General features: G+C 42.7%; 1 protein-coding gene across 9 annotated transcripts in view; it reads right to left on the bottom strand.

Moving 5' to 3' along the window:
• Positions 1–12,312: 12,312 nt before the first annotated feature.
• LOC118378614 (type II inositol 3,4-bisphosphate 4-phosphatase-like) overlaps positions 12,313–22,675 on the bottom strand; it is a 263,199-nt gene continuing 252,836 nt past the window's right edge. For 7 of the 9 annotated variants that reach the window (XM_052464784.1, XM_052464791.1, XM_052464787.1 and 4 more), the window contains one exon: positions 17,132–17,340. In XM_052464784.1, coding sequence (XP_052320744.1) covers positions 17,157–17,340 — 184 coding nt within the window. In that variant the 3' untranslated portion in view covers positions 17,132–17,156. Of the gene's footprint in view, positions 13,013–13,293; positions 14,397–17,131; positions 17,341–22,675 lie in introns of those variants that run through there. The other 2 variants (XM_052464786.1, XM_052464785.1) reach the window with 2 other exon arrangements.

The raw sequence follows: 22,675 nt of genomic DNA, 5'->3' as shown, positions 1-22,675 counted from the left end.
CATGTTCATTGTATTTATGAAACCTGCACCCATACAGTGTACAGTACCATTACCACCTACTGGCCTTGCTTGGTATTGCTGGTTGTAAATACAAATACCTGCATACATACTGGAACACTGCTATAACTATTATTAGTAGTAGTGTTATAATGATTTAAGTTGGGACAACCCTTCAGTTAACTACTGTACCTATCAATTATCCAGTAGTAGTAATTATGGTTCCTCAATATGCATTTAACAGTTTACAACGTAGGCTATGTGTTACAGCACTACTTTAGGTGTCCCCATCAGGAATTGCTCTTGAGAAAATGTCATGTTATTGTCCCCTCCAAAGCTGATATCAGATTTTCGCCCCTGTATGTCAAATAAGGGTGTTGGATATTCTATTTCCTGTTTTCGGTGTAGCCTGTAGTCAAACACATATTATAAAGGGAAGGTCTCTCACAAAACACTACTGTAATATGAAGTAAACAAAAAAAACAATTCACCCCTGTCGCGATACGAAACCTTCAGCCCCGCCCCTTGGCCGGCAGCGGGGTGCTAGAGGTGGTTAGCGTCCCGTTCCCTGGATTGGACAGGGCACTATAGATACTTCAGGTTATCTCGGTATAACCAGGACCGCTCGCGTAGCCCTGCCTCTCTTTCTATATCGAAGCGTTGTCCGCGTAGAGAGGTCTTTTGCCTTGTCACTCTCAACGGTCTAGCTCTAGCTGGGATGTGTGAACCCCACCTTTATCCTCTAGACTCTTTGCTTCATCACTAATTGGTCCTTGAGTTATTATTAAGCACTAGTCCTACCAGTCTCTATATGATTTCCCTGTGGTTGAGTGTTTCTCCTCTGTGATGTATCTAGTTTAAAGTGTGAAGACCTTTAGTCAACTTAGTCTCACTACTCTGCCCGTCGGCTATGTATCGCTTGGAAAATAAAACTTAGATAGATCGATAAGACAATTAAATGAATCACTACTGGACACACCTTCCTCTTTGTCTTTTAAAGGTAACTCATTCTGTCATAGAGTACTGATCTCCGTTTCCAGTGTCCCGGTAGCGGGGAGTGTCAGAGTTGTTATCTCCCGTGCCGTTAACTGTCTTTGAGAGAACCGTTTACTCGAGACAAAATAAGACTACCGTTTATTTTTGAAAACACTCTGTTTTTTGTCTTTTACAATCAAACACACTTCAAAATACACAATTTGTTACTCGGTCACACACAGCGTCAATCAAAAACATGCAAATGCCTTAATGCTCTATAAAATGCCTGGTACAATGATAACACTTATCTCTATATTAAATGCTTATAATAGTTATTTAATTACCTTTGAGAGATGACGAGGAGACCCACGAGATCAGGAGCAGAGTTTCAATTGGTCAGAGTTCTTTTAGAATTTAGTTAGTAGCGACTCCCCTCTACTGGCTGAGAGGTTGACTTGAAGTCGGCGGTTTACTAAATTGAGAGATTCAAGTTTGGACTGGATGAGAGAACCCGCTGGTGATTCCCTGCCCCACTGGAATATCCAATAGTCTGTGCCACACAACTAGGGCGAGGTACTGAGCTCAACCGAGAGTTGCAGTTTCAAAGACTGGCTCTGGGTATAATTTGCATCAGTATACAAGCACCAAGGCCACAGGCGAGAGAACAGCTGTTCAATAGTTAAACGGTATATCGGAGAGACCCTTCTCAGATCCAACAAGTTAGAATCTTTAAGTAATTTGAGTCAGGTGGCAAGTACCCGAAGTCAAATGGTTGTCTAAATGAATTCAGAATTCAAGAAGTCAGCGCCAAAGTAATGGCAAATGTCTCTTTATATACCTTTTGATTCTCTGCACCCGATCCGCCGCTCCTCCCATTCCCTCAGAGCAGAGAGGGTGATGACATATCTTACAACAGGAAATACTTTTCTTACAGTGCATATATGGGCCTCTGGTTATGACAGTGCCCTTACTCTATCAGCAATGAGTCTATCAGCTGTTCCCATTCAGAGGTGTCACTTGAGGCAGAGGGTGATCCTTCCTGACACCAGTCAGGTTCAATAGTTGGTTGGCTTGAGTCGTCTTCTGGTGGTTTTGCCCAATCCGGTATTTCAGTAGGCGAGGTCATCTCTGTCTCTACCCTTGGTGGGTAAGACAGGGGAATAGGACCAGGAGGTAGATCCATTTGGCGTTTTACTACACCCCCCCCATGCCTGTCCCAAATAACATCTTTAAAACAATGTCACCCTGGTAAAAACAAATAGTTTCTTTACATGGATACTGGGATCTTACCTCATTGATCTGTCAGTAAACTAGAGTATAATCCTGCAAAGCAGTCCTACCGGTTATGCCAGTAATAAAACAGGCTAGTGGGACATAGCTCAGTGAAATTAACCCTAGCAGTGAAATTAACCCTAGCAGTGAAATTAACCCTAGCAGTGAAATTAACCCACTCCACTGGCCAATCAACCATGTCCTGAGCCGATTGCCTGCAGTCTGCGGAGAAAAGTTGCGACTTCGTTTTGAAGAATCTTATCTGTGATTTTGAAGAATCTTCTCTTAGGGATGATTTTCGTCGTTGCAGGTTGAAGCAGCTCAAAGGGAATGTTCTTGGAGGTGAGTTATTTTTTTCAAATGTTCGAATTCCTTCCTGCGTTTCACCATTTCGGGACTGATGCCTGGAAAGGATTGAATTGCCTCCCCGTTGTGTAGGATCATAACTTTCTCTCTGTCCTGGTACCTCAGGAACCAAACGTGGAAGGGTTGTGGGTTCTGATCAGGGGATGGGCGAGTGACCTGTGCGCCCACTTGATGACTTGAATCTGTGTGACATGAGACGCTGTGCTGGGCTACTGTCCATCCCCTCAGTGGGTGTGTTGCGCCACTGCAGAAAAGCTGACTATACATCCGTACTGTCTAGACCTTTCACTTTCTTGACCGCTGACTCTGCCTTTCCAGTGGCTTGTGGATGGTGAGGGGAGGAGGTGATATGAGTGAATCTCCACTTCTCTGCAAATGTTTTGAATCTGGCTGAATCATAGCACCCCCCATTGTCCGTGATTACACATTCAGGTTGCCCATGGCGGGCAAACTGGAATTAACACTGTGTCAGCTGACACGTTTAGCAGTGGCTTCACCTCCCAGTAATCTGAGTAATGATCAACCATGATCAGGAAGTCCTTCCCTGCGTAGGCAAAAAGGTCCATGCTCACTGTTTGCCAGGGGCGCTCTGGGATGTCATGTGACATCGTGGATTTGTTTTGCTGTGCTCCTGCCTATTCATTACAGGCTGAGCAGTTGGATACATAGTCCTTGATTTCCCCTCTCATGGTCGGCCAGAAAAGTGTCACTTGCCTGTCTATAGCATGCCTCTCCGCCATTGTGGCTAGCATGTATGCGGCTCAAAATTTCCGTCCTCAGTGCCCTTGGAATAATAACACACTGTCCTCTGTACAGCACCCCGTTCTGCACGTTGATTTCATCACAAAATGACTAATAATCTCTTCCACTCAGAGAGGTGTCCTCTTTCACAGCTGGCCATCCTGAGAGAACAACTGACTTTAAGTCCTGTAAAGTCTTCATTGACCTCCGTGTGCTGTAAAATCGGACAGAACCTGTGGTTTGTAATATTGAGATGCCTGTGCCTGGTCAATGTGTGTGAATGCAGCCTGCTCACTCTCTGCGTTGCTCACAGTGTGTTGTGTTGTGTGTGTGTGTGTGTGTGTGTGTGTGTGTGTGTGGGTGCGTCTGTCCTCCTGCCTTCCTTGTTGCTGATGTACATTTCCGGCCCAGCCTTGTAGATGACACCCACGTTGTAGTTTTTGCAGCTGCATTAACATACCTTGGAGATGCTTAGGGGCACAGAGGAGTGACTTCTTGAAGTTTGTGATCAACTGTTTATGATCTGTCTCAGCTGTTATTAACTCTCTGCCAGAGAGAAACTGATGAAATCTCTACAAAACAAATGCAATACTCAAAAAATGTCTTGTCTATTTTCGATCTGTTGGTGTCAATGCTCACAAAGCCAACTCCACAGGCTGTCCCTGTTGCGTTAGGCAGCACCCTAAGCCATTCTTACTTGCGTCACTCTGCACAGTGACCGGTTTCAAGACGTAATAGTACCTCAGAACAGGCGTGATAGACGTCAGGCGTTTTATTTCCTGTACAGCTTGGTCAAGTTTAGGGAGCCAGTGCCACACACGGTTCTTGTCCAGCAGCCGTTTGAGTGGCTCAAACACTTCAGACAGCTTGGGCAGGATCGTGGCCAGGTATGTCACAAATCCAATGAAGAGCTGTACTTCCTTGGCATCCGTGGGCGCCAGCATGTTCAGTACAGCCCTGGTCTTTTCTGGGTCTATTCTCAGGCCCTCGTGTCCATGAAACTGAACTGCAGCTTTAGCACACTGAGCCTGAGTCTCACCTCCCTGCACCGCTCCATCAGTGCCTGCTGCAGATGGTTGGCGTTTTCACACTCTGCCTTTTCATTGGAGTCCCCGCAATCCGGCAACAAGAATATCATCTGCGATAGGCTCGAGGTCCCCCAGCAGTTCACGTTGCTTACGTCGATACATCTCGGGGACCGCGGACAGCCTGAAGGGACGTTTCAGCCATCTCATCATGTCCCATGGCAACCAGAACGTCGTCCTCCTGCTGCTGTCCTCATCCAGTTTACACTGGATAAAGGCATCTCTGGCATCCACCAGCGTAAATATGCGTGCCTGCGACGGTTTGTACAACACATCCTCTAATATTGGCATACGGTAGTGAGATCTTTTCAGTGCTTGATTTAAGGGGTTTTGGGTCCATACATAATTTGATCTTCTCTGGCTATGACCATGTTGCTTATCCAGGGCGTCGGCACAGTCACTGGGGTGATATATCCATCATGTTCACATTTGTCCAGTTGGGCTTTCACTCGTGCCTTCAAGGCTACAGGCACATTCCGTGGTGCACATTGTGCAACTTGGGTCCCATATGAAGTGGGCATCTCCTTTGCACAGACCACTGGATCGTTGAAAACGTCATAATAACTCAGCAGCTGTTCTTTGGTCATTTGAGACACTGCTCCACTTTGTTTCACTCTGCTGGTATTGTCTCAGTCATGGGTCCGAAGCGCTAACATGTAGAACCAGAGAGTGGTGGATTTTGGTCCGTCTCAACAAGTTCAAAGAGTAGTCTGGGCTTGAGCAGTAAAACAAATGTATATTCTGCCATCCCTATGGGAAATGGTCTGATATACCATGGCTGTCAGCCACTCGGCATTCAGGGCTTGAACCACCCAGTTTATAATTGGTGATATTCTCTCTTTTACTCTCTTGCTCATTACACTGTGTCAAGCTGGCCTTCTTATCTTTTATTATTCAGTCTCAGCTGCACCAACCATTTCTGTCCCTGAGAGTGAGCCTTACTGATGCATTCCGTGGTGTAGACCGGTTCATCATTGTCAGAGCTTCCCCCTCTCTGTGTATTATCCTCCACAACATGCACTTTCTTTACTCAGCCTGATATGTCCCCTGCCTGACACATCTTGGCAAAATGATTTGCCATAAGCTGGGCATTGCTCTCTACTCGCCTGTGATTGTTACCACGCTATTTTGTTTTTTGTCATGTAATGTCACCTGACCTCTCATGGGTGCACTCTCCTGTGGTTTGTACCTCCGGCTATCTCGCTGTTTGCATTCACTGTATCCACTTGTGTTCCGTCTATCGTCCTCATGTTTCTCAGTAACCTCAGCTACACTTCATATTTCCTATAGCGTCTGGTAGACTAAAGATTCGTTTTTTCTTCAGCGGATGGTCGGTGGGCCGGAACATAATACAAATAATTTGTAGAAGGCAAATTCACTGCATGATGCCCAAACAGATGTTTGACTAAAACATAATTTAAAACCTTGTTACGTTTGTATACGATTAAATTATATGTATCTCTCTTATGCATTGGAATACTTGGAAACTATGTGATTGTCATTGTGCAGCCGCCATCCATCACCCATCATAGGCATCATCAAACACAGGTGTGGTATATGAGTGGGTACTAAATGTTTACTCTCCTTGAGCCGGGTTTAAGAATAGGTTCTGGTGGACTAAAACACTATATTAATGGAGACATTCTTTGTGTAATCTTAGGGAATTTCATATAGCCTTTCTTTCGACGTGCTTTCACTGCAAAGTATAATTGGATTACAATTAAATATTTTCAGCGTAGAATAATTTGAATTAAATAGAAGTTTAGGATTGACATCAAACACCTGATTCCGTGTGAGTATGACGAATATGTGAGGGTGTGTGCAAAATTTAGGTTTACAGCAAACACAGCGCGCCATTGCGCACACCATGTGTTCAGGGCGAGGGCCCCGAGTTTATGTCCTCATGCAATACATGAGCCAAACGTTTCTTTTATCGGTAAATTTGCCATAATAACGCATGGTTGGAATTTACGACACATGAAATGGATAACTCTCGGATAATGTTAAAATGTGATCTTGGCTTTTGCCCTAACTGCTCGGGGGGCAGCGAACAACGCGGATGACAGGTTTTTTGACAGTGCTCCTTTTTTGCATTCGTTTATTGGAGCGCAGGACAAAGGTATTCAATTTACAAATATTCAATTGTCTACCATTAGCCTACATTGTATAAGTTATGTTCGGGTACAATATTGGATATTTGACAGGCTACAAGGTTATCACAAAAAAGTAAAGGTTCTAGGGAGTTCCTGCGACAGTCTGACTTCTAAACTTGTTTAATTGAATGCCTAATGCATATCCCTGGCGAGTAAATGTATTTAGCCTAAACCACGGCTTCTATTTTACATTGCCCTCTGTCATGTTATTCAGCCACACGGTGAAATTATCGGATCGAAGTGCTTCTTTATGAAACAAAGTCCACGCGTGGCACACAGCCACTATGTTTATAACCGACATATGACTTTGTCAATCACAGGAGTTTGGAAATAGATTGTTGACTTGTGATGACTCATCCAGCCTACTGACATTGACTTTAAAAAGAGATGCCTATTTTTTTGTTTTAAAACACGTTTTTCTTTTCAATAGCCTGTCCTCACACGGGACACTTGGCACAATTGACTTTTGGGTCAATTAACTGTAAATTACATTTAAACCACTTGGTGCTGGAGTGACACGTCTGTAGTCTGTAGACCAGACAACTAGTGGGCTATTTTGCCTTGATCTGGAGAGTATCTGACTCTTAAAGTTACAATAACTATTGTGACTTTAAGATAAGCTATCTCTAACGAGTAAACATTTATACCGATTTCAGAAATTCAAGAAGAAAGCTCACTCTGTTAACGTTCAGATATATCATCTAAAAACGGGTTTATTAAGAATATTTAGTGATAAATGGCAGAACTGTATGTTCTTCTGTTATTTTCCTATGAATGTATAAAAAAAAGTGACTTTCTCCCAGAAGCTGTTAATATACTTTCACTTTCACAGTTTGGCTGTGATCCAGCTTGGGGAGAACATCTAGCTCTGGGCGTTGACCAGCGCTAGAAAAACACCTTCCTGAGGATTTTGAACAACAAGGCATTCCCATGTGTCTTCTTTTTTTGTGATTGTTTCTAGAAAAGTGTGCGATGGATCTGTCTCTTCTGGGGTTTCCATTACTATCCACACCAGCGTCTGAACATTGAGCTCTGGAATTGCTTCTTAATATTGAGGTATAGCACCGTATGAAACACACACAGCAGCATTGCTTTCTGCAGTTTGATTACATTTCTGATGTACGTGTTTTTACAGAGAGCTTGAAATGTAGCTTTAGCTTTGCATGGGCAGGAGTGTACAGCTGTTATGCATGCATTCTGTTTACTGTTACTCCCTGCATGCTCCCTGTAATCCGATTGTATGACACCAAGCCATGCACTTCTCAGCATTCGTGAGGTTCTCGTATCTATACACTTTCACGAGTCAAGTGCATTGCTAAGATTACGATTCATTTATTAAAACAGCCGGGCGATGACATCATTCATCTTACTGCTTTGAGGGTAAATCTAATAATGTTGTTATGTCTTCATTACATCACTATTGCACACTGGGAAATCGCTGTATTGTTATGGTGCCCAAAGTGGGGTTGACACTTGGTTCCAAGCCATTAGAATATATATTTTGGAATTTGAATGCTTCAAACATACATGCCGGGGTGCACCACTCCTGTCCTCAAGGGCCCCAGTTTGGTATTCCTTCAGTCAGACACTTACTGACACCTGGGTAAGCAAGTGCATGGACTCTCCAGTCATCCAATGACATACAGTACCAGGCAAAAGTTTGGACACACCTACCCATTCAATGGTTTTTCGTCATTTTAACTATTTTCTACATTGTAGAATAATAGTGAAGACATAAAAACTATGAAAAAACACATATGGAATAATGTACTAACCCAAAATGTGTTAAACAAATCAATATATATTTTAGATTCTTCAAAGTAGCCACCATTTGCCTAGCTTTACAGACTATTGGTATTCTCTCAACCAGCTTCACCTGGAATGCTTTTTCAACAATCTTGAAGAAGTTCCCACATATCCTGAGCATCCATTCACTCTGCGGTCCAACTCATCCCAAACCATCTCAATTGGGTTGAGGTCAGGTGATTGTGGAGGCCAGGTCATCTGATGCAGCACTCCATCACTCTCCTTATTGGTCAAATGGCCCTGACACAGCCTGGAGGTGTGTTTTGGGTCATTGTCCTGTTGAAAAACAATCGCTGCAGAATGCTGTGGTAGACATGCTGGTTAAGTGTGCCTTGAATTTTAAATAAATCACAGACAGTGTCACCAGCAAAGCGCCATCATACTGCCTCCTCCATTCTTCTCGACGGGAAGAATGGAGATCATCCGTTCACCTACTTTGCGTCTCACAAAGACGCAGCGGTTGGAACCAAAAATCTGAAATTTGGACTCATCAGACCAAAGGACAGATTTCCAACGGTCTAATGTCCATGTTTGTTGACCCAAGCAAGTCTCTTCTTATTATTGGTGTCCTTTAGATTTGAGGCGGTAGTTAGTCTCGTGGTTAGCGCTGACAAGGTAAAAATGTCGTTCTACCCCCTGAATAAGGCAGTTAACCCACTGTTCCACTGTAGGCTGTCATTGTAAATAAGAATTTGTTCTTAACTGACTTGCCTAGTTAAATAAATAAATACAAATAGTAGTGGTTTCTTTGCAGCAATTTGACCATGAAGGCCTGATTCACGCAGTCTCCTCCAAACAGTTGATGTTGAGATGTGTCTGTTACTTGAACTCTGTGAAGCATTTAATTGAGGTGCAGTTAACTCTAATGAACTTATCTTTTGCAGCAGAGGTAACTCTGGGTCTTCCTTTCCTGTGGCGGTCCTCATGAGAGCCAGTTTCATGTTAGCGCTTGATGGTTTTAGGGACTTCACTTGAAGAAACTTTCAAAGTTCTTGACATTTTCCGGATTGACTGACCTTCATGTCTTAAGACAAATGACAGTCCGTCATTACTTTTTCTTATTTGAGCAGTTTTTGCCATAATATGGACTTGGTATTTTACCAAATAGGGCTATCTTCTCTATACCACCCCTACCTTGTCACAACACAACTGATTGTCTCAAAAGCATTAAGAAGGAAAGAAATTCCACAAATGAACTTTTAACAAGGCGCACCTGTTAATTGAAATGCACTCCAGGTGACCACCTCATGAAGCTGGTTGAGAGAATGCCAAGAGTGTGCAAAGCTGTCAAGGCAAAGGGGAGCTACTTTGAAGAATCTCAAAAATAACATATTTTGATTTAACACTTTTTTTGGTTACTACATGATTCCATATGTGTTATTTCATAGTTTGTCGTCAATATTATTCTACAATGTAGAAAATAGTAAAAACAAAGAAATCCTTGAATAAGTAAGTGTGTCTAAACTTTTGACTGGTACAGTGCATTAATCAATTAGGGACCAGGGAGAAACAAGAACCAGCAAGTGGAACTTGAGGGGCTGATTTGTGCACCCCTAATAAAAATATGAATACAAACATGCCTTTTGACATTTTTGTTATTGTATTTATTTAACCTTTATTTAACTAAGCAAGTCAGTTAAGAACAAATTCTTATTTACAATGACGGCCTTCCACGGCCAAACCCTAACCCGGACGACGCTGGGCCAATTGTGCGCCTCCAATCCCAATCACGGCCAGTTGTGATATAACCTGTATTATTTCAGACTCCTGATTGGCCATTTCAACATGTCTTTTTTTAACCATATGACTTATAAATACCTTAGAGAGATTACCACAATCATAACAAAATAAACGAAGGACATATTAGTTCATTGTGTTGTGTGTGTTACGTTGTGTATCATCCCTGTATTCATCCGTACCTCTTCTATTAAAGCTGCCTGAGTGCCACCGCACATTTGCCCATTGCTGGTGCTGCTGAAACACACGGGATGACAATACATGACGTTAAAGAGCTTCAGTCGGAGTTGAAAAACTTGAAAAGTACCATAGAAGTAAGACTACAGCTAATGAATATCTTGTAGTCCGTGTATGGCGCATTTGGTGTGAAATTAGGGTAAAGGAGGAATTTTCAAAGGACTAGTGATGTGTGTGACATTGAAGGATAAACAATTATTCATACAACTGTGGTTTTCTTTGTCAGAAATCAGATGCCTGTTTGTATGCTCCTACCAATGATGACATCTACAATGTAAGTTCTTGTAGCAATATGCAATAAAGCACAAGCAGTTTATTTTTGTTCCTTTGAAAATGCGGTGTGGGGTGTCATGGAAAAAAAGGGTCCAGTGTGTTAGAAATGCCAGGGCCGATTTCTGGTCCCAGTCCGCCCCTGTTTGTAATGCCATGATTAGAACACACGGCTTTTGCATACTTTATAGATTTCCAGATCAAATGTTTTATAGTCTGTGTATATACTGTAACACAGCCTGTGGTTCTGTTCTTCCCCAGGACAACTGCATCTTTAAGTTCATGCACTGTTATTTATTGGAGTTGGAGGTTGTCCTGTTCGAGGACATGTCGGTCACAGATAACTACCATGACCAAATAAAAACATCCATCTACCATCGGAAAAAACAATTGGAAGAACATGAACGCCAATATGTAAGTCAACCTTTAAATAAGTTCTGAAGTTTATCCCAAATATGTGTTGTGAAAAGTCCTGACGCTCCATACTTCCAATTGTTCAACAACAATACATTTTTGATTGGCATTCATTTGATTAGCAGCAACAGTATTTTGAATGCCAATGTCACTTTGCTTTCCAATGAATATTGCTTTCATCTAAAATGTCAATTGTATTGCTTCTCTTTTTTTCTGCATTTACAGAACAGTTCCAGATGCTCACCGTGTGAGGCACAGAGAGTTGCCAACTCCTCAATATTCCTCTACAACCTGGAGCGCCTTTTGGAGAGAATAGGGGAAACTGTCAGTTGAATATATTGTAAATATGTTTAAATTGTTTTTCATAAATAATGTAGCAAACAATGTCATGTGTGTGTTATTCTACCTTTGGTCATGATAGTATGTGAAGAAATTGTGACAGCTAGTGCTCGTGTCCAAATGTATATTACCTCTCAGTTCAAGTGTAATTGTAACTAGCTGTTTATATTTTTGTATATAATCAAATAACTTTTACATCTGTACTTTTGTCATATTTATTAACACATTTTATTGAAATGCCTATTTGGAGCTTTACATGTTTTTGTTTCCTCATCCATGTCATATGCACACTAACTGTCACTGTCACTAACTGTCACTGTCACTCACTGTCACTAACTAGTTTCCCTTGAGTTCTTGTCAGTATGTCAAAATTGCACATCCTGAATCAAAATAAAATCTCAGAAAATAAAAATGTTGATTTGATCATTTCCTAGAATATGGGTGCCTGGCAGAAGTTCAAATAGGGACATGAAGTGGGACTGTGCCTCAAAGAAACAGGAAGCTGTGCCGTGCGCCATTTCCTGATACTGTGGCAGATGAAGATATGAAACTAAAGCTCTCCAGTACAACTTTCTGGCACGCATCCATTTTGTAATAGTTCTGTATTTTTATTGATGGAGAACTACAGGGTTTTTTTTGCATTTCAATAACAAAGTTTTCAGTAAAACATTTTATTGCTAGAACAAACGTGTTAGAAACCACGTCTTGTGGATTCACTGTAAGCTTTTATGATCTGGAAAATCAAACATTCGATAACGATGACATGTACAGTTATGACACAATAAAACCTAACCCTTTACTGTCCCCATATAATCCAACCTGTGTTTGAATCCAGACATCCAGGCATTGTGTATTACTCCATCACAGATGGGGGGGTTGAAAAGGAACGGAGGGTGTGAAACTGGTCACTGCTCTCAGACTCTAAGGTCCCGGGCTCGGAGTCCTCAAAGGGCACTGAAGGGGCGCCCTGCTCTCCTGGTTTTGGCAGACTGTGTAGAGAAGAGACACTAACTCCTTCAGGAAGGGCACTCCAGAAAAAGGATGCTTCATTTTGACCCCACTTTTCTTCGGAGTTTGACAGAGAGGTTTGGATGGACTGTGCTTCACTACTGCCTTTGTATCCAGTACTGTCACTCTGCAACGACAGAAAGGGAGTTTTCTCTTTACATATACAGACTGGCGGAGAACTACCTGCTGCTGACAAGATGGCCGCCTCTCTCCTCTCCATCTTCACCACCTCGACTTCGCTGGTGATCTTCCCGATGACAAAGTCCTTGGTCCTCACTCGGCGTATGGACTCCACGAGGTAGTCAAGGCCCCTGGGGTTCTCGGCTAAGTAGTCCAGCATCCTACCGGTCTTCTTGCTGTTCCCCACCCTGCAGCAGATGTCCTCGGCGTCGTCCCGCGTAAGGACCCTCCTGGACCGGAGGTAGTCCAGATGGCGGTCTGCCACTAGCTTCTCACAGAGGTAAGGACGCAGACGCTCCAATGCTTCCTTCTTGACCTCCGCCATGTCTTCGTCAGTGATACACCAGGAGTCCATTATCCAGCCAATTGCCCGTGAGCTCGTTAGTTTTCTGAAGCTGCTGCTCAGGCTCTGGAATGCCCAGTGTAGTAGTGCTGGAATTTCAGATAAGGGTTTGCAATATTAGCAACTGACTGAGATAATGTAACAAACCCCTTCCTAACCCTGGAGAGTCATTGAACTGGTTGGAAGCCAATATTGTGAAAAAGGGAACTCCCTCAGTAGATCAGTTCCCTATCAGGAAACTGTGAGTACGCGTGCGTGCGTGTGTTCTTATTTGGACATTCCTGCCTCAGAGAGATCAACATCCATTGCCCTAATAAGATACAGACATTATGAAAAGATGAACACAGATATTAACATCCATCCCAAGCAATTGAATCAAATGTAGTTTAATTAAATAAACAGGAATGCAACACATTGCAAAGCGCAAACAAAGATATTTTACATACAGGAAGAGCTTTGGATGCTTATGAATCCAAGACAATGACCCTGAATAAAGCATAAAAACAGATTAAAAAGGATATAAAAATAAATATGATACAAAGGGGTTATGGTTTGGTTTTCAATTGACTGATTGTGGAGGGAAAATAAAGGAAAACAATATTTTCTAAACAAAAGTATAGTTACATACAGCATGTGATAGATATGGCAGTAATTCAACATATTTTGTGAGACACATTACGATTGAATTGTACAAAAAAAATATGAGGTGGTTGTAAAAGCAACCATGATTGAGAATAAGAGGAGAACATATTCATGGTATTAAATTATATTTACAGTAAGCTCTCTCAGGCTCCTTAAGGGACAGACAGGTCTCTTATGTAGAAGGCTGAGGGAACATGAACAACAAGCTAAACTTGAAAGTCTGTTCAGCTTTTTCTCGAACGTATAGAACCTCTCAAGGCTTCCTTCAAGCCACGTCTGATGCAAATGAGTTACTGTGTTGACTTTAAGGCATTTCAGAAACGGAGCATGAGAAAGTATGCTCAATTGGCAAGCAACACGCTTCGCAGATATTACAAACGATGACTCAGCGAAGAAGAAAATTATAAAGGAACGCCTGAACAAGATTTACGGACAAACTTAACTCAGACAAAACAGTGTGTCCCAGCAACGTTACATAACATGGCCAATATCAGAAACACCTACAACCTTTAATTTACTTTTTACATCTGGACCTGCAGCGCATGGCTATAGACTATTTCTATTGCTACTATATTTACTGCTTGGATTAGATTACGTCGGGAATCATATGGTTTGTTTTTTACACCGGCTGTGTCCTGTTTCCCTACACTTTTCCCAAAGTGTGCACATGCACACTCCCTGTGGAGGGTAGGTTGGGTTCAGGAGTCAACCTTCCCATAGGTCCCCTCCGGTGGCCGGTAGATCTTGGGGAATGCCATCAGCTGCAGCATGTTGAAGGCATACTTCCGGCATTTAATATTCTTTTGCACATTCTCAATCCGACATCCCTCCCTGGTTTGGTGGTGTGGCCATGATGACAAAAAGGAGGGAAGAAGAATGAAATGAGATGATGAATAATCTTCTCAAAAAGGGGGTCTGTGTTTTGAGTATGGAAAACAACAACCAACAACTGAGTAACAGACGGACAGATGGGAAGCAGATGACAGACGGACAACAGTTAAGTATCACCCGTAGGACAGCTAAGGTAAGGGACAGTACGTTATTCATAAAATGGGATACATCGAGAAAATCTGACCTCTCTGAAATTAAAATGGATGACCCTAATTTAGTCCAAATATATTTTCACTTGACCCTCCCTTGAACGCTTGAAAAAAGTGATCCTCCCTCTATCCAAAATAATAATGAAACATAGTATAGCAGAGAACATGCCTACCTTTCCCCCCACTCCTAGGACAGACCAGAGCCTTAGATATACAGATTGACAAACCATTTTTCACCTAGAGAGTGTTACATGGCAATATTGGGATTTTGATTGCGAGCTGGAAGGTCGTGGGTTCGCAGACCACCATGGACAAGCTTACTCTCCTTATGGCCTTTCAATGGCCATGGAGCTCTTGGTGCAACATGATGCCCGTGCAAATTATTATTTAAAACTGGGTTTGTCAAACTACGTCTAGGGAGGGACAAACAACCAAAGTCCCAGCAATTCTGCAGCCTAGGCAAGATCAAAATGTGCCCCCTTCTGCCGCAGATAGAGGATATGTTACCAGAAATTCTCATGTGGTCCATTACATGACTATCTAACATTATTTGCCTATATCAGCCCATACTATATATATATACAGACTAGAGGGAGGGAGGAAGGGAGATCCAAGATAATTATCCACTAATAAAATTCAAATGAGTTGACAGAATTTGAAAATGATTCACTTGGACATGCTGCCAGGTATGGGATGTGCGCTATTTATGGTCCGGATGCATGAAAACATTTGGCTGTTTACATTGACTGGAAATAAATATAGATAGGCGTCATTTATTTTATCTTGGCCTGCGAATCGCTTTCTCCAGCTGGCTCCACTGAGCTCTAACACCAAACATCATAGTTTCTAAAATGAAGTACTGCAAGACAGCGTTTCAAACTAATAATATATTTTATATATATATTAATATTAGTTTGAAACGCTGTCTTGCAGTACATAAATTCAGAACGGTCCATAGCCATGTCTGCTCAGTCAGTAGCGCACATCCCATACCTGGCAGCATGTCCAAGTGAATCATTTTCCAATTCTTTCAACTCGTTTGGATTTTATTAGTGGATAAATATCTTGGATCTCCCTTCCTCCCTCCCTCTAGTCTGTAAACATCCCATACCTGGCAAGTTAAGACTGAGAAATGTTTGTGCACTGTGCCTACACCGTCAGCTGAAATCGCTCCTACATTCTGGGATCGCTCCTACATTCTGGGATCATTCCTATTCCCTGGGATCGCTCCTACATTCTGGGATCATTCCTATTCCCTGGGATCGCTCCTACATTCTGGGATCGCTCCTACATTCTGGGATCATTCCTATTCCCTGGGATCGCTCCTGCATTCTGGGATCATTCCTATTCCCTGGGATCACTCCTACATTCTGGGATCATTCCTATTCCCTGGGATCACTCCTACATTCTGGGATCATTCCTATTCCCTGGGATCGCTCCTACATTCTGGGATCATTCCTATTCCCTGGGATCGCTCCTACATTCTGGGATCATTCCTATTCCCTGGGATCGCTCCTACATTCTGGGATCGCTCCTACATTCTGGGATCATTCCTATTCCCTGGGATCGCTCCTACATTCTGGGATCATTCCTATTCCCTGGGATCACTCCTACATTCTGGGATCATTCCTACAGTTGCTGTTTTAGAGACTGCTACTGTTATTCTGTCTAACCGTCTATACACACTAACAGCAGTCTAACCATCTAAACAACTGAGAGAGAAAACAACTGCTTTTGAAGTGTCCTGGAGCATATCAGTACTGATTTCTACGGCTCTATTTTCCCCCTGCTCATCAGAATCCTACTATGCTCTACTTTAGAGTAGAGGGGGAGATAGTTGGAGTGGGGAAGAAGAGTGAGGGGGTTCCACTTCCACTATTCCAGAGGACATAGGAATCGTTGAAGAGATGTAGTACATTACTAAAATGTAGAATCTTAGTAAATAAATCACAGTCTCTATGAAGAGGAGGGTCCCTCAACTAACAGGGGTCAACTGGAGGTTATGATAACAACGTGCCCTCAAGCTGCTTGGAGTTTATACTGGAGTGTGTAACAGTGTGATCGGCTTCAGTTACGCTGTTAGCACTTTGTTACCTGTGCCAGAGCAGCCAACCAGAACGCAATGCTAGCTCTCAGAACGTTAGCTCTCTGTCATTGACATGAAGAGATAACTGTTTATCGCCAGTCCTTCTGATAGTATTATATGGCCAATGCCATATAGGTAGGGGAGAAAAAAGCCTCCAAGGTTCAACAGTATGGTATCTGTGAAAATAGAGAAAGCTAATATGTTTTAGCGGAGATAATTTATTTTCTTAATCCCTTACATTCTAAAACGATTCCATCCTATCCTCAAGCCTGCTAGTCGGATTAACAGTCAAAAGCTTGTGTTTGATTGTACAAATTAAATCATGTATCCACCCAATTACCCTTTCAAAGCAAAATCAATGAAATCACGCAAATTCCAGACTCCCTCCCTCCCAAAAAACAAGCTGCACAGACAAAAATCACCACCCGAGGCACACAAGGTTAGTACATGGCATCGTCAGCAACTTTATTGATATTTTGCAAGCAGAAAAACAAGACTTAAAATTAACCACACGACCAGCAGGTGTGAGCTGACAAGCAGTAGGGCGATGGGGTAGAAGTGTCGCGAGGCCGGCTTGTTCTCCGCTACAGAGCACGCCGCCTCGGGGTCCGAATCCCACTGACACACTACTTCTCCCTGGGTGAGCCGACTGCAGGGCGAGGGGCGAGGAGGTGAGACAGAGAATAGACAGAAAGAACCGGTGGGTTAGTAAAGGAGAGACCCCTGACATGGGCCAAAGACAACCAGCAAGCACGGATGGATTAATGGATGAATGGGAAAATGGAAAGATGAATGGATGAATGGGTAAATGGAAATATGAATGGGTAAATGGAAAGATGAATGGATGAATGGGTAAATGGAAAGATGAATGGATGAATGGGTAAATGGAAAGATGAATGGGTAAATGGAAAGATGAATGGGTAAATGGAAAGATGAATGGATGAATGGGTAAATGGAAAGATGAATGGATGAATGGGTAAATGGAAAGATGAATGGGTAAATGAAAAGATGAATGGGTAAATGGAAAGATGAATGGGCAAATGGAAAGATGAATGGATGAATGGGTAAATGGAAAGATGAATGGGTAAATGGAAAGATGAATGGATGAATGGGTAAATGGAAAGATGAATGGATGAATGGGTAAATGAATGGATGAATGGGTAAATGGAAAGATGAATGGGTAAATGGAAAGATGAATGGATGAATGGGTAAATGGAAAGATGAATGGGCAAATGGAAAGATGAATGGGTAAATGGAAAGATGAATGGATGAATGGGTAAATGGAAAGATGAATGGGTAAATGGAAAGATGAATGGGTAAATGGAAAGATGAATGGATGAATGGGTAAATGGAAAGATGAATGGGTAAATGGAAAGATGAATGGATGAATGGGTAAATGGAAAGATGAATGGGTAAATGGAAAGATGAATGGGTAAATGGAAAGATGAATGGGCAAATGGAAAGATGAATGGGCAAATGGAAAGATGAATGGGTAAATGGAAAGATGAATGGGCAAATGGAAAGATGAATGGGCAAATGGAAAGATGAATGGGTAAATGGAAAGATGAATGGGTAAATGGAAAGATGAATGGGTAAATGGAAAGATGAATGGGTAAATGGAAAGATGAATGGGTAAATGGAAAGATGAATGGGTAAATGGAAAGATGAATGGGTAAATGGGTAAATGGAAAGATGAATGGGTAAATGGAAAGATGAATGGGTAAATGGGTAAATGAAAAGATGAATGGATGAATGGGTAAATGGAAAGATGAATGGAAGAGTGTAAGAGTATGAAGGGAGCGAGTAGAGGCAGGCAAGATCATTTATGTGGATCTCTCCTCTTTCAATTATTTAGTTGAAAATGATTTGGACAAAGCTTTGGATGCGTTCTGTTGCACCTGTTGATTTCATGTAGCCAACAGAAAGGGACATTTAAAGATCTCAACCCAAAACCTAAGGAAATGTGATAAGCCTTACCCCCACATATCCAGAACAAGCCATAGTGAAACCAGACCGTTGTGCAGTTAGTCTGAACCCAAGTGTACATTCTATGTCAACATACATGTTGGATAAAATAAGGGAACAGTGTCAGTATTGACAGAGAGATAGTCAAGCTTCATGAACATTTCATCTTTATTTAACTAGGCAAGTCAGTTCAGTTATTTACAATGACAGCCTAGGAACAGTGGGTTAACTGCCTTCTTCAGGGGCAGAAGCACCTGCAAGTTCCTGGACATTTCTGGGGGGAATGGCCCTAGCCCTCACCCTCCGATCCAATAGGTCCCAGACATGCTCAATAGGATTGAGATCCGGGCTCTTGACTGGCCATGGCCTGTCTTGCAGGAAATCAAGCACAGAAGGAGGGCCATGTCAGGATGAGCCTGCAGGAAGGGTACCACATGAGGGAGGAGGATGTCTTCCCTGTAACGCACAGCGTTGAGATTGACACACCGCCCCAGACCATGACGGAACCTCCACCTTCAAATTGACCCCGCTCCAGAGTACAGGCCTCGGTGTAACGCTCATTCCTTTGACGATAAAAGCGAATCCGACCATCACCCCTGGTGAGACAAAACCGCAACTCGTCAGTGAAGAGCACTTTTTGCCAGTCCTGTCTGGTCCAGCGACGGGGGCTTTGTGCCCGTAGGCAATGTTGATGCCGGTGATGTCTGGTGAGGACCTGCCTTACAACAGGCCTACAAGCCCTCAGTCCAGCCTCTCTCAGCCTATTGTGGACAGTCTGAGCACTGATGGAGGGATTGTGCATTCCTGGTGTAACTCGGGCAGTTGTTGCCATCCTGTACCTGTCCCGCAGGTGTGATGTTCAGATGTACCGATCCTGTGCAGGTGTTGTTACACGTGTTCTGTCACTGCGAGGATGATCAGCTGTCCATCCTGTCTCCCTGTAGCGCTGTCTTAGGCGTCTCACAGTACGGACATTGCAATTTATTGCCCTGGCCACATCTGCAGTCCTCATGCCTCCTTGCAGCATGCTTAAGGCACGTTCACGCAGATGAGCAGGGACCCTGGGCATCTTTATTTAGGTGTTTTTCAGAGTCAGTAGAAAGGCCTCTTTAGTGTCCTAAGTTTTCACAACTGTGACATTAATTGCCTACCGTCTGTAAGCTGTTAGTGTGTTAACGTCCGTTACACAGGTGCATGTTAATTAATTGTTTATGGGTCATTGAAAAAGCATGGGAAACAGTGTTTAAAAACCCTTTACAATGAAGATCTGTGAAGTTATTTGGACTTTTACGAAAGGTCTTTGAAAAACAGGGACTTGAAAAAGGGCAGTTTCTTTTTTTGCTGAGTTAAGTAACTCTGACGTTTGTGATTATTAGCAGGCACATAGTCTCTAATGATGATGACATTTTATAGTCGTAGGCTTGTTGTAGAGCCGGTTTATTCTTGGACCGCTCCAAAGCCACAACACTGTCTAACCATAACCGGTTCTACAAGCCTCATAACGACCCTCGACATCATCAAAGCACTCCTTTTTCTCCAAACATACACCAGTTTTATCTAACAGTGTTTTAGAAATGACTTAGTTCTCTCAAACTCTTTAGTGATCATCTGAGCTGTATCTTTGTTGCCCTTGTTACATTTGTCGTTCTGCCCCTGAGCAAGGCAGTTAACCCACTGTTCCCCGGGTGCTGAAGACGTGGATGTCGATTAAGGCAGCCCCCCGCAACTCTCTGATCCAGAGCGGTTGGGTTAAATGCGAAAGACACATTTCAGTTGAATACATTCAGTTGGACAACTGACTAGGTATCCCCCTTAGACGTGTGAACACACAGTGTATGCAGTTGCACACAGTGGGTGTGATAGCATTTCTGCAAGCAAAAGACTGCCATTTGACTTCCTCAGATATTTGATGCACACTTTTTTACTCATGGCAATATCACTAACTCGCCACATTCAACGGACCGTTTACATTATGTGGTGCCCAGTATACAGGCTATTCTGACAAAACTATGTTGAAAGAAAGATCTATCATACTTAGTTATCTCTATTTCTTGAAATGCATTACTGGTTAAGGACATGTAAGTAAGCATTTCACGGTAAAGTCTACACCTGTTATATTCGACGCATGTGACAAATCAAATTTGATTTGATATTCACAGCTGCTCAGTACTAAAACGTATTTACTGAAGATTGAAAGTTACCGGTCCAACTTTGCATAGACGGGTCAAGCCCACAGCTATCTTCCAGTGTCACTCTGAACCATCTTGACACTAGAACACATATCCATTCTCAAGCTCTGATAATCACTCTTTGTTTGAGGTTGAATTTCATTCAATCCATTCGAGGGCAAAGTGATGAAATGTTACAGTTGGTGCACAGATGAAACAAAGATTCCTTAGATACTCAAGCACCCAGAAACTCTGGTCAAGTTGCCCATCAAATCTGAGAAAGAATTGCTTGTATAAATTGATGTCTATGAAGTCTATTCCAAGTGGGATGTGTTTTGTGTATAGTACAAGCAACCCCACTTTGTCTTTACCACATACACAGAATGTTTTCTTTCATTATTTATGACAAAATCCCTAACTAGTCAAATACAATTGACTGTTAAGACACAGTACCAGTCAAAAGTTTGGACAAACCTGCTCATTCAAGGGTTTTTCTTTATTTGTACTTTTCTATACTAATCTTTACAGTCAATTGTATTTGGCTAGTGAAGACATCAAAACTATGAAATAACACATATGGAATCATGTAGTAACCAAAAAAAGTGTTAAACAAATCAAAATATATTTTATATTTGAGATTCTTCAAAGTAGCCACCCTTTGCCTTGATGACAGTTTTGCACACTCTTGGCATTCTCTCAACCAGCTTTACCTGGAATGTTTTTCCAACAGTCGAAGGAGTTTGCACTTTTGCTGGGTATTTGTTGGCTGCTTTTCCTTCACTCTGCGGTCCAACTCTCCTTCAAGACTGTTCGAAAAACATTCCAGGTGAAAATGGTTGAGAGAATGCCAAGAGAGTATCAAAGGTTACTACTTGATTCCATGTGTTATTTCATAGTTTTGATGTCTTCACTAGCAAAATACAATTGACTGTTAAGATAGTTGTGGTGGGCCTCCCGGATGGCGCAGTGGTCTAAGGCACCGCATCACAGTGCTAGCTGTGCCACTAGAGATCCTGGTTCAAGTCCAGGCTCTGTCGCAGCCGGACAAGACCGGGAGACCCATGGGGCGGTGCACAATTGGCCCGCGTCGTCCGGGTTAGGGGAGGGTTTGGCCAGCAGGGATGTTTTTTTTTTGTCCCATCGCGCACTAGCAACTCCTGTGGCGGGCCCTGCGCAGTGCACGCCGACACGGTCGCCAGGTGTATGGTGTTTCTTCCGACACATTGGTGCGGCTGGCTTCCAGGTTAAGCAGTGTAGCTTCGCAGGATTGTGTTTCGGAGGACGCACAGCTCTCGACCTTCGCCTCTCCTGAGTCCGTACGGAAGTTGTAGCGATGGGACAAGACTGTAACTACCAATTGGATACCACAAAATTGGGGAGAAAAAGGGGTATAATTAAATAAATAAATATAAAAAAAGATAGTTGTGGTGATCATGTGTTCTTCTGCCAAACTTCTCTGTTGACAGAATTGTACGCTCTCATCTCTAGGTCACATGGTTGAGGGCTTCTGACATCACGAGGACAGACAGTAGAGAAGGTGATTATGGGAATGTGCCTGGGTGACATCATGATGCAATAGGCCCTGTTCAATTGGTGTAGAAATGCTATATTAGGTTATCACTGATGTTGTCACCTATCCAACATTGGATAGGTGACAACATGGGTTCCTTTAGATACAGCACTGTAGCTTTCACCCACCCAGTCACATCAGATCAGTGATTTATTTGAGAGAAGGAAGGGAGGGAATGACACATTTCTAAAGTATTCAAGCAGGGCCCATGCCAAGCTACGACGTGGCTCTGATGTGAACTTTGAGCAAGTCAGATGGGATGAGGCAGGCTATCAGGGTGG

Source organism: Oncorhynchus keta, chromosome 16 (genome assembly GCF_023373465.1).
Source record: "Oncorhynchus keta strain PuntledgeMale-10-30-2019 chromosome 16, Oket_V2, whole genome shotgun sequence".
Taxonomy (NCBI): domain Eukaryota; kingdom Metazoa; phylum Chordata; class Actinopteri; order Salmoniformes; family Salmonidae; genus Oncorhynchus; species Oncorhynchus keta.
The sequence above is the reverse complement of the archived record's forward strand: the minus strand, read 5'-3'. Positions and strand labels throughout refer to the sequence as shown.